The following is a 13,176-nucleotide window of genomic DNA, read 5'->3' as shown; positions in this document are numbered from 1 at the left end:
ACAGCTTTCTCCCTAACCTCTACAAAACCTGCCCCATGGCATTTGAAACCTGTTTCCCAGAAACTGGACTGTAAGTATTTCAGAAGATACCATCCAATGAAAGCATAAACACATTTTTCTCGCAAATTGTTAGGGTAAGATTTAAGCAAATGTGCGAATAGGCTATGTACTGTATGTACTTTGATTACAATATGAGTTAAACCAACTTCTGTGTGCCAGGCTGGAGACTAAACCATCTTTTGCCCCTGCTTCCATTGCTTTAATTCCATTAAAAAGGCATTATGGTCACCAAATAATGAATATGCATACAGAGTTGGTGTCTGTGGGTGAAATTAAAAGTTAGATGCCGGTGAATGGAATGGTTAAAGCCTGATTCAAAGCTTAGCTTATTTAATATTTTTAATAAGGTCTAAAAAACTATGTAGGAAAGTGGGTTTTCAGAAGAAAAACAAAAGCTGTGTGGTCTTTAATTTCTCCACAGCATGGGTCTGACCTATATAAAGTCTCTTGCAAAGTCCACAAGAGAATGTAACCAAAGAGTTCTATTCCTGGGAAATGAAGCCTTGGGGACTTGCTGAGAGTTCAGTCTATGGTTCCAAAAAGCTTTCACATTCCCCAGGCTTTTGCATACACTGACCATGAACACATCAATTCCCGCCAACTGCCTTTGGAATAATAGCTAGGGCTTCTGGTAGGGGTGGTGGGGAGGTGAAGAGTGTCACAAAAGTTTCCATGCTCAAAATAAAAATGACGCCATGTCTCCAGACCACATGTCCTTGATAATGGTGACTATAAGCAAGTGATAGGGACCAGGTGGAAGTGAACAGCAATTACAGAGAAAAGTCAACTGGAACAGCCATTCGTGTGAAAGAGATTAAGTGAATCAAGAGTGGGTTAATAACCAAACTTCGACCGACAAGAAGGATCAGGAGGTACTATGGCATATTAACAGGTGTAAAGACTCAAAATTCAGACAAACCCAGATCGAAAAGCTGGTCCTTAGCCTTAACACGTGTCTACTCTTGATCATGTTTGATTTAGCCTAACACTTTAATATCAACATTTCAGATTATAACCCTTGGCTCTTAGAATTGGAAGAGATTGTTAACGATATAAGATTAAATTAAATAGTATATAAACTATTCTGTGCCTTGGGCGATCAGTGTGTGGTCTTCAGCTACAAAGGCACAAACAAGAGTACTACAACACACTCTTTGTACCATAACAAGCCAAGTAACAGCAAAGCAGATCGATGACAAAATATTCTGAGCCTACGTCCTATCCATTTTGTATTTTCAGTACCTCACGATGAGAAGTGGCATTTGTAATACCAATGGCGCAAAATCCCCGATCTGCAAGAATGATGTGATTGTGTATGTTATTTCTATTGTGTTCTTTATTTTCTACTGATGGAAATGAGATGCTGGGTTCGTGTTTTATACCAATGTTCAGTAATGAAGGATTTTAGAAGTCTGTATTACTTTCAGTAAGACAGAAAACCTTCATTCCTTTCAAACCACAGCAGCAACAAGAATAGCTCTTTACTAGTGCTTGTCGTGTTTAGCATTCTACTAAACCCTTTATGTGAATTGGGTCACTTGATGTCACAATAGCCTATGAGGTGAGGTACTGTCATGTTCTCCATTGTAGCAAGAAGGACACTGGGCCCGAAGAGGATGAGTAACTTAGGCAACATCACACAACTAAGTAGTACTTTCCTACGCTGTGTTGCTTGCCTTCTGGGTCACCCAGGTTTACTACACTACCTGGTCTGACACACTTCTCTGTTGTCCTGTTTCTCTTCTGCATTCCTCCCGCATATCTTGTTCCTCGATTCATTGCCCTGTGTCCTCTATTCTACTTCGCATTTGTAAAACTCTGCATGCCACCTCTGGGTGTCTTGGGCACACCCCTATCACCCTGTGTTTACTTCACCTCCAACCACTCAGCCACGTGCTGGCTCAAAACTTATTTTGGAACACTCATGCAGATTCCCACCACGTATTCCATTCCCCATCAAGCCATCAAACAAAGTTAGTTATACGTTTTTAAATGCATTACTGGACATATGAGTCAGAATCAGCTCTTCAAATGGAGAACAAAAGCCAACACCTCTAAGTTGGTGTTTCATTTTGGAGACTTGAGCACTTCCTAGAAACTTGAAGAATCTGCCTTTGGAACAGTTTCAATACCAAGTGACAGTATATAAAATCCAGAGGACTCTTTAATAAAGCACAGTAAAACCTTGGATTGTGAGTAACTTGTTCTGCGAGTGTTCCACAAGACAAGCAGACATTTCTAATAAATTTTAACTTGATAAACGAGCGATGTCTTGCAACACGAGTAGTAAGTGACACCGAATGTCACATGATCACGACTGAGCCAATGGTTCCTGATATTCGCTTTGATATGCAAGTGCTTTGGATTACAAGAATGTTTCCTGAACAAATTATGCTCACCAAACAAGGTTTACTGTATTTGAATGCAACATTCCAGCATATTATGAGGCTTAATTTATTTGAGTTACTTTTATAATTGAGATGTTAGAAAACATATCTCCTTTAATGCATTTGGAAGAAATGTAATTAGAACTTTATTTTGAAGTTCTGCAAACCAGAGAAACTTGAGATTCCTTTTTAATGGATGTCAAAGCCTATCCTTCTAATTTAAATGACTGCCAGGCAAGTACTACCCCTGAGAAATGGTTTGCACACGTGGGATGTGTCAATTCATTTTTCTTCCCTAGGTTTGCAGCAATTCTAAATCTTTGAGAGAAAGGAGAGAATAAGAAGGAAATTGGGGGCAGGTAATGAAAATAAACTTGAGCTTACCAATAAAGTAAAATAATTTGGCTGGATTCAATTATTTTTATCCTAAATTATTTTCTTGAGCTAGGTTTTTGTCCCTTGGCGCAAAGGAGGAGTGCTTTGGATTAGAATTTTCTTCCTGAGTGACAAGTTGCCTTTGTAAATGAGTTCAGCCATGAATGTTTGTCTCACAAACTCATTAAGCCCTGAAAAACATACTAATAATTCCTCAGGAAAAAATGCTCATGTTGAGGCGGATCTGAATTGTGAACTGTGAATTGTATGAGCATTTTATATAGGACAGTTAAAGGTAAATAGTTCATTGTTTACGTTCTGTTAACTTAGCCATGAGCCTAATCTTTGTTAGAATTTCCTCTATTTTTAGCCAAGATTTGAGAGGCATTTGGAAGTGTCCCAGCTGGTTGGAAACAGATGGCCTATACTGCCTCTTCTTAGGATCAGTCCGAAAGCTCTATCGTAGATGCCCAACTGTGACTTCAGGTTGTTTTACATTTCTTGTTCTTTCTGGAGTCTTTCTGTTTGGTTGGTTTGGGTTTGGTTTTGGTTTGTTTTGTTTAATTTTTTTGTTTATTTATTTTTGAGACAGAGAGAGACAGAGTGCGAGCAGGGGAGGGGCAGAGAGAGAGGGAGACACAGAATTCGAAGCAGGCTCCAGGCTCTGAGCTGTCAGCACAGAGCCCGAGGAGGGGCTTGAACTCACAAGCTGTGAGATCATGACCTGAGCTGAAGTTGGACACTTAGCGGCCTGAGCCACCCAGGTGCCCCAGTTTGGGTTTTGCATGTGATGGATGGTCTATTTTGGTAGTTTATCGTAGTATGTAATCTTTACATTCATTGCTTATGTGGAATGCTGTACCTTAGTATACTAATACTTCATATTTAAGTAGACTTTAGAGAACTGGCAAACTCCGGGCTGGTTTAGCACAAGTGGTGCATTTTTTTTCCTGACGGTACCAATATCACATAATATTGCTTCTGAGTAATTGTTCAGCGCTGGAAATAGAGCAGAAATGATACATGCATCAAGATGTGAACACCTTCCATCCTTATCCCATCAACATTTGCTGATGGGTCATCATTCAAATAATTAAAAACAAATAAAGGATGAATTATAAGATCATGGGTTATTACACAAGCATTTTACTTTCGGAAAATCAACCTTTCATGAGGAAACGTCACAGGATCTTGTTTCATGAAATCTTGGATCTGAGAAAGATTACTAAAAGATTACAGGAAAAGAGATTACTCAATCCAATCACCTCATCTTCAAGATGGAAAAATGGAAGACTAGAAAGGCTATTGGTGCATAAAGGATCAGACATCAACTTAATTAACGGCAAGGCCAAGATTACGACCTCCATTTCCTGACTCTAGGTCCAATCTCCACTCTTTTATGATTAATCTTTTTTGCTTCCAACTTGCACCTCAAAAGTAGGTTACACCACTTCAGAAATGTAAGACACCTCTTAGTTTATGAGAACCAAAATGTGAGATCTGTGGAAACTCCAAGTAATGGAGTCCCTGGTCAAATTCGGACAGGACCCCAAATTTACTGATGGCCTTTTCCTTAGTGGAATCAACAAATCAATCAATATCAAATACCACTGTAGCCTGGTGCCTTTCTAGTCTTATCCACAGTCACACCCTGAAATATGGGGATGGAGTGGAAGGTAGAGAGTGAGTTCTGGAATCTAAGTCTCTGAACTCCTCCTTAACTGTATTCTTACATTAAAATATAGAAAGTCCATAGTTTAGTTAGTAGTAATGTGCCAGTGTTAATTTCATAGTTTGATAAACATTAAGATGCTAACATTAGGAGAAGGTGGGTGAAGGATACAAAGGGGATTGTTGGTACTCTTTGCAACTTTGGTATTAGTCGAAATTATCCCAAAATAAAAAGTTTGTTTAAATCAAAAAACAAACAAAACAGAAAACTGTAGTGGCAGGCACTAGTTGAACCTTAAGGAATGGAGATAAATACGTAGATATTTTAAGAGATAGTGAAGGGACGCCTGGGTGGCTCATTTGGTTGAGTGATCGACTCTTGATTTTGGCCTAGGTCATGATCCCGCGATTTCCTGTGTTCGAGCCCCACATCAGTCTGTGCATGAGGAGCCTGCTTGGGATTCACTCTCTGCCCCTCTCCCACCTGCACTCTCTCTGTCTCTCTCAAAATAAATAAATAAACTTGAGAGAGAGAGAGAGAGAGAGAGACAATGGAGATGAAATCTCAAGGTTTTTTTTTGTGATATTCTGTTTCGGACTAACAACTCTTTTTGAGTGTATAACAGTAAATGCAATACCTCACACAAATCTTTTTCTGTTGCCACACCATCACCACCCCCACAAACCCACATAGACACATGCAGGCACTCAGACTTCTGACACCCTTCTTGATATCTCTCAATCACCCCTGCAGCTGGGCGGGGCCCACACATCAGCCCCTGGGGAGGGCTAAGCAACCAGAGAAGTTCTCATGCTGTGCCCCACAATCATCGTCTGCCACCGTTTTGCCTCTCCCAGCCAGACACCTCCCACCTTAGGACTCGCAGTGTTTTTCTACCTCTCAGCTGAATGAAGTCCAAAAGGATTAAGTATGGAGGGAGGGGAAGCCAATGTTAACCATAGTATTCTCTATGCTTGGAATTTACATTAGAAACCTCTTGATCCCTGTTGAAGTAATATTCAGGTTCTAAATACCATGTCATCCCATGTCTACATTGTGGATTATGTTTGGATAATTCCTCTATTTTCTCTGATATGATGTGTGCCTTTGGGACACAATCCCCCACGCTAAGCAAAAGAGGCCGCTGGAAATGCAAACTTATTTAATAACGGTTTCAACAAGCGCAATTAGAAAGATCATTTAAAATGATTACTTCTTTATAAGCAGCGTACTATAGGGGAAGGATGATGGATGTTTAGTTAGAAAGGCATGGATTTACCTCTCAGTTCTAAAAGTCCCTAAAGACAGGAGAAAACTTCTGACCTTCTCTGTTGGACTCTATCAGTTTAAGAAAAAAAAAAAAAAAGGCAGAGTAGTTGTGATAGTTGTATGAAAATAATGTTATGTGAAAGCCTAGCAAAATACTTGGCATTTAGTAAGTGTTGGCTGCTGTCGCAAATGTTGTTGGTACTCCACCGTGCCCCCTCACTCTGGATGACTCCTATCCTTAGGATCTATATCTATGCCTGAGGCACTGTCTTGAGATGTAGAAGCCTCCTTTGCTACAGTCATGGCCACGGTGGGGAAGTCATGCTCCCTTAGAGCCACCCTCAATCAATGATGGTTAATACTCCCCTGCTCTGACGGGGGATGCGTTCTACACTCCTCCCCGGGGTTCCCCAGTGGGCTTCAGCTCCAGTCGCCTATAGTGATAGCTTGCTTGATTGGGCATGCTTCATTGGCTTCCTCCACTCCCTGTGTTCCTTCCCTACTGTCTCCTAAATATATGTGCTGGACCTAACACCTAAATAAATGACTTCTAGTTAAAGCCATGCCTCAGGATCTGCTTCTGGGGAGGCCTAACGAAGACTACTTCTTTCTTGCCACGTATGTACACCATAATAACAAATGGCATCTCGCTTGTAAAGACATTCAGCCACACTACAACAGTAGTATTCTTGGGCTTATATGTATATTACGTGACCACTGTACATAGTGGTCAAGAACCTGGGCTCTGACAGCACACAGATCTGGATTCAAACCCTGATACTGCCATACTGAGCAAGCTATTTAATCATTCAGAGCCTTAGTTTTCTCGTCTTTAAAATGAGGATGATGATTTCTAAATGGTTATAATGATTAATGAAATAATGGATCAAAATGTGGATGATAAGCGTACCTATTCCATACAATTCGTGCCTGTAAGTGAGACGGGAGATGGACTGCCTTACTGGAGTGTCTGGAGCCCAGGAAGCCCTCGGTAAAATGTAAAGCGTGTGCCAACCTAGTAACAAGAAAACCCTGGCATGGCTTCCCTTCTTGCTCCTCGCCACACCCTAATGCAACATGGTTCATGCGTTCCAAATTAAGTAAAACACCATTTGGGATTATAGGTGTGATTATGCATGTGCTAATCCTCTCTCTCTTTTCTCTGTCTATACAAACACATCTTAACACACACATATAAATATGATTTAATAAGCTTATATTTTACCGGATACTTTTGCATATTACTAAGGTATTTTATATGACGAAAGAAATTCACCATAGGCTTTCCTTAAATAACATGCTCCCATTCCTTTTATTAAATCTGAACTATCTGCTCACTTACCAAATGCTAATCTAAACTTTTTAAGACTGCATATGTTGTATAAAGCAGGTCACGCTTGTATAAACTGTGCACACAATATGCATAGTAAAAGTAAGTAAATTATTGTAGGGAGCCTAAAGAGCAAACTAATTAGAAATTCCCATTCAGTGTTAGAAGTGTGTAATTAAGCAAAATACTGGGCCCATGGTAAGTATGCAATGAAAAATATATGGATTGAATTGTGCTAAGTTCCATGCTCTTCTGGGCGTGGTCATTAAGAGTCATTCTATCTTGAGGCCCCTGGGTGGGTCAGTTGGTGAAGCTTCCAACTCTGGATTCTGGCTCAGGTTATGATCTCACTGTGGTGAGATCAGTCCTGCACCAGGCTCTGTGCTCTCTGCCGCTCCACTGCTCACCTTCTCTCTCTCTCTCTCTCTCTCTCTCAAAAAAAGGAGTCATTCTATCTTAAAATTTATCTTTGTTTCATAAGCCTACTCTTTTATTTATCTAATCAATTTTAGTAATGATAGGATTATTTTATGATATCTTTTGTCTTTATCAAATTGCAATGTATTAGTATGTTTAGATTCTATTTTATGTTGTGTATGTGTTTTTCCTCAAAATGTTCCTTAGGGAAAAAAATGAGCAGAAGCAGACAGACTGTTCTAGGACATCCCTTCCTTTAGAGATGAGTTTCTTCAGCATAAAAAAAGATTGGCTTCCAAATTGGTTAAACTGTTTCTTCTATACAGTACAGTGACATGTTGTCTTGTTACAGTGAACATGTGCTCTCATTTTGGACGAGCTGTTCTGTGAAAAAGTTTTATTTAGCCCACAGAGCCAATCCCAGGATTTGTGGGTGTTACCTCCTTTGCGTGTTACCAGGTTTTGTCATCATCATTATTGCTTTTGCTCCGTCAGCTGTAACACAGTTTAGTAGCAACCTTTCTTAAAAAACAAGATGTTTCTGAAAATAGACAGAACAGTTGGCTAGACGGAAAAGAGATATCAACAAAAGTAGGTCTGTTGTTCCTCTGTGTTTTGCGCCCTGAATCACTTCTGAGATAGCTTCACACATTGTAAATGAACAGGCCCTGGATGAGGATATAATCTAATATAATCTGTATGTCCTGATACAAACTTTCATCCTATTTGATTACAGAAATCAATCTATATGAAAACTGATTTGCTTCAGAGAATTCTTCAGGATTTCACTTTTGTTCCAATTAAGAAGTTCAACCAAATATATTGACTGGGTTTGTTTGCTTTTTTTTTTTTTTTTAAGTGAGAAAACTGGGTTCCGTAAGGTAATGAATACCTTAATTGAAGATCAATAGGTGGGTCCAGTTGTTTCTTCATGGTCTGATGGTGCAGCTGATTCAGGCAAGAGGAAGTAGTAAGTAACTCAGTTGTTTCTGGGTTTTTCTCTTCCTCTGTGCATCAGCTAAAACAGAAATTAGGTCATGCAATATTTACTCTCTGGGTAAGAGGACAGTTTTCAGCTTCCCAGTAATTAGCAGGAATGACCAATACGGAACAAAAGGACAAGCCCCTCTAATCAGTTCTTTGTCCAGAAGAAATAATACAGCATCCCTTTTAGAGCACAAATGGGAAGACACTTGAGAAATACCAAGCCCACCAGCCATTCAGCATCCTGTGGTTCTCCATATTTGACGGCGTCTGGATCAAATGCCTATGGGGGCACTATCTTGCAGAAATCGACATCCTGAATATGACAATAAATTCAGATGTTCTCTCTGCTTCCTGATTATGCCTTTGTGTCTGCACTCTCTTCCTACGGTGCATATAAATATACCAGTAATATTTTTTAAATGCACATGTGATTTGCTTTTGTGATATCTCATCAATTAATCTTGGATAAGTTGCCGTTATTTCTAAATCTTTTTCCATTCAAGATTAAGCTACGTTCTATCAAATCACCCTTGATCACTTCATCCTCCCCCTCGCTTAAAATTCTAGAACAGATTTTTTTAATCTGATATGTATGAAAGGGCTTCAGGAAGCCATGAAATGACAAAATGAGTACAGAGTGGCCCACAGTCTCCACATGTACTTTGTTCTGGCCAAAGAATCGCGTCTTTCTTCAGATTCACAAATGGGCATATAACTCCGCCACTTTTTTTACGTTTATTTATTTATTTGAGAGAGACAGCATGAGCAGGGAAGGGACAGAGCGAGAGGGAGAGAGAATCCCAAGCACGTTCCACGCTGCTAGGGCAGAGCCCAACCTGCGGCCAAACTGAAACCATGTGATCATGACCTGAGCCAAAACCAAGAGTTGGGCACTTAACCGACTGAGCCACCCAGGCACCCCGTAACTTCCCCAGTTTTAAGAGCTGCTGTCATCTGGATTTTCTCCCTCTTATTTCTATTGGTTAGGAAATGCTAATCCCTACAGTAGTTTTTACTGAATACATGGAGTCACCACCTTCCTCTCCCATTACAGTTCAGTGCTGGGCTCTTATTTTCTCTTACCTTCCTGGACTTCTGTGCTTTCTTGTTCCCATGAAAGTAAGAGAAGCAAGAGAGAGAAAAGAGATACACTAAACCTCAGCCAGTAACAATGGTTGGCATTTTCATATGTGGCACCTCTTTTAATCCATCACAGCTCCACAACTTAGATAGTATCCCTGTTTTTCCAAGTGATAAAAGTGGAGCTCAGAGAAGTTAGTCGTTGTTACAGCCTATAAATGGAGGAGCCCACATTTAAATCTGTGTTGAATCTAGTGTTGGGGAGGAACGTTATTTTTGTCTTTTTTTTTAGGTTCTTTGGCTGCCCTAATAATTATACTGATGTGAGACAGTAAAACCGAAGAAAAACAAATTTAATGTAGTACCTGTAGGAGTTTCACGTAGACATGAGAGGGTCAAAGACGGTCAGGCAATTGAGGCTTCGAGGCCATCCTGAGCTAAGGCCAAGGGGGCTTCAAGGGGAAGAAAGACAGTTCATTGGAAGATGAGAAGAGCAAATGTTCAGTAAACAAATGTTTGCCATGCCATGAAGACAAATCTTTCTGATGTAAAAAGTTATCCCTGGTAATAGCTCTCTTCTTGGTACAGGCCCCCTATCTAAATTCTTTTAGGCTGTTGAGGGGGGAGTAAAAAGCTTCTTTTGAGTCCATCAGGCCCTGATTGCCTTCAGCTCAACTAATTCCCATGCCCAAGTGGCACATTCCTGTGTGCCAGCCTGCCCTGAACCCCATCACTAGAGCGTATTTCCTTCGCAAAGCCTTTCCAGACAGAGTACCTGGTCATAACTTACTAACAGCATCACCTTTTATAGCGTGTAACTTACGTTTCATTATTATTCTCTATCGTCCAAACATATGTTCTTATCCTAGTACAAATTTACAAATGCACATATGTTGTGTTATCGTCTCAAGGCTGTTATATTATCTCATACTACGATAGAGTGCAAAAACAATTGATACATTCATTAATTCATTCACTTTTTAAAATAGCATTTATTAAACTTGACTATTGTTAGTGCTTTGCTAAGATCTGGAATAGCGGTTCTAAGTTCTATCTTCACATTACATTCTACTGGGAACTTTTAAAAAATACCAGTACCTGGTCTTGGCAACAGAAACTTTGATGCGGTCAGTGGAGGTGGCAGAGGGCACAGCAGTTTTAAAAAACTTTCAGGGATAGGACTTGCTATCGCTGTTTAACAAGCCCTCTAGATGTTTCTGAGGCAAGCTAAAGGTTGAGAAACACTTTTCTGAAGACACAGGATGAATAAGATATAATACTTGCCACAAAACAATTCTCCTTGGTCTCAAGGAATTCCCAGTTGTTTAAAATATGCATTTTAATTACCTAGCACAGTTCCATAACCTATAACTTTAGTTGATAATGACAGCATTATTACTACTTAAAAAGTGTGATGACTCTCATCCCTTCTTGGGCAGCCATTAAATGAAGCGTTTACAAGAAAGTAGCGGTCAGTGAATAACATCTCTTAACAAAAGTCTTATGAACCTTATGGGCTCAGCTGAATTGTCACAGTGGTTTGTAACATAGTCGCATACAAAGAAAGAGAAAGAGAGAATTTTGAAATACAAAATCTTAAAGGATAAATGTCTCCAATGAAGGATTTTAACGTGGTCTTTGTGTTGTTTCCATTCTATTATCGTCAATGTCATGCTTGCTATTTCTCATCTTTATTAATGTAGCTTTTTTTACAGCTTTATGACAGCATAGTTGACATACAATAAACTGCATGTACTTAAAGCTCTTAATTTGATCAGTTTGGGCACACGTATAGAGCAGTATTATAAAACAGCTGCGGGGGACATCCAGTTCTATTACAGGTACCTCTTAGTTGTGCGGTTTTCCCCCTCCACCCCCACATGGCAGGATGGGGCTGCAGAGGAGGTTTCCTGAGGAGGTAGCATGAGCTGAGACTCCTAAGCCAACTAGATGTCAGCCCCAGTGGATAAAACGGGGCAAGGTTGTGCTGGGTGGAAATAAAGCCCATCTCGTCTATGTGAAGTCTAGCTCCTTGTGGTTGTTGCTATGTATCATCACGTAGGGTTTAAAAATACCTATTAAGCCCATTTGTCTCTTGAAACTCCAATTGAGGAAGGAGGAAAGGAGCTTAACCACTAGAGAAACACACCACACTGTTACCGACCGTAGCAATCCCAGTTTCCGTCTCTGTGGGTAGAGTCTCCTGCATGAGGGTAACCTGTTTAGCTTTGACCACCCATCTGCTCTCGGATGCACACTTCTCTGCTGTGTGTCTTATATAGAACAGCTTGCATAAAAGTGATATTTTTGCTTTCGTAGCAATGGAATCTTATTTCTTGCCTTGAACTCCCTTTTAATTTTTCTTTCTTCTTTTTCCTGAACAAATCAGTATGTCCCTCAATGTTCATTTGTCATGTCATTCCCTCCCTCCCCCAGGTGCTAATCCTGGGACTCTACTCTGTGGCTTTAAGTTCTCATTCTTTCTTCCATTGCAGGTTGGCTCCATGAGTTGGGAAAGAGACTAGAGTCTCCATACTACGGCAACAATACCTTGGGGGGCCCGTCCATCCGAAGTGCCTATATTGCCGCTCTGTACTTCACTCTCAGCAGCCTCACCAGTGTTGGGTTTGGGAATGTCTCTGCTAATACAGATGCGGAAAAGATCTTCTCCATCTGCACCATGCTGATCGGCGGTAAGGGAAACTCTTCTTCATAGCAAGACAGGGAACGAATATCTGCTACAGGATTTCTGTTACGTTTGTTCTGTCCTAAAACGCATTTAAATGGGAAGAGTCAAAAAGCGCTAATTAGAAAATCGGTGACAAACACTTTAATATACATAGAGATGAGCAATGAAAGTCTGTGATGTCAAAGAATTCCGTTTCCTGGACAGATGAAGAAGTAACCGTTTACTTGATGACCGATTTTGAAAGGGCAGGAACTTTGTTTTCATGTAAATTATAGGAGTTTGAATTGCAGGTGTATGTTTGAAACCCCATTTGACAGTCTCGAACACAGTGTTATCAAATTTTATTAATACTAATATAGTGAATTAAGGATGCTTGCTAGATCACTTAGTTAAAAATAAAAACAAAAACAAAGAAACACACCCAATAAATAATAAATATTTAACATTTTAAACTTGTTCTCATATTCCATTTTCTGTGCTAAATGTTTCAGTACAACATCCTGAGTCATTGTCTATAGGTTGGGCACGATTCCCGTCCCATTTGACAAACAGACAAATTATTATACTATTGTCCCTGAGCTCCAAACCCGCCTTCCGTGTTATGCTTTGTTTGTCACGCTGGAGTTTGGATGCTGCAAACCTCACTTTTCTTTGCCAGCCGACTTCCGTTGCGCCTGCCGGTAGGGGCGCCAGAGGGAGACTGGAAAGCAGGAGGTGGAGAGAGGGGACTGCTTGCTTCTCAGGCGTATGATGTACCTCAAGCTGCAGAAGTGGTCCTCGTGTTCAGCCTCCTCAGGCACTCCCAGAACCAGACCCATAGTATCTTCTTGGAGATTCTGGCATCAGTTGGGAGCGCCCCCACAGCCCAAGTCGGGTCTTCGTGTCTTACGGCTCCTCACCGCTCCTCTTT

The 13,176-nt window shown here is 40.4% G+C and overlaps 1 protein-coding gene across 1 annotated transcript in view; it reads left to right on the top strand.

Annotated features, from left to right (window-relative positions):
* The window catches only part of KCNH8 (potassium voltage-gated channel subfamily H member 8), a 356,045-nt gene that overhangs the window by 271,942 nt on the left and 70,927 nt on the right, over nucleotides 1–13,176 (top strand). Inside the window, exon 8 of the mRNA XM_047100054.1 lies at nucleotides 12,073–12,270. Coding sequence (XP_046956010.1) covers nucleotides 12,073–12,270 — 198 coding nt within the window. The remainder of the gene's footprint in view (nucleotides 1–12,072; nucleotides 12,271–13,176) is intronic.

Source organism: Lynx rufus, unplaced genomic scaffold (genome assembly GCF_022079265.1).
Source record: "Lynx rufus isolate CCGP_SWC_20201006 ecotype Redwood Valley unplaced genomic scaffold, mLynRuf1.p SCAF_5, whole genome shotgun sequence".
Lineage (NCBI taxonomy): Eukaryota > Metazoa > Chordata > Mammalia > Carnivora > Felidae > Lynx > Lynx rufus.
This window is presented reverse-complemented; position numbering and strand designations above follow the sequence as displayed.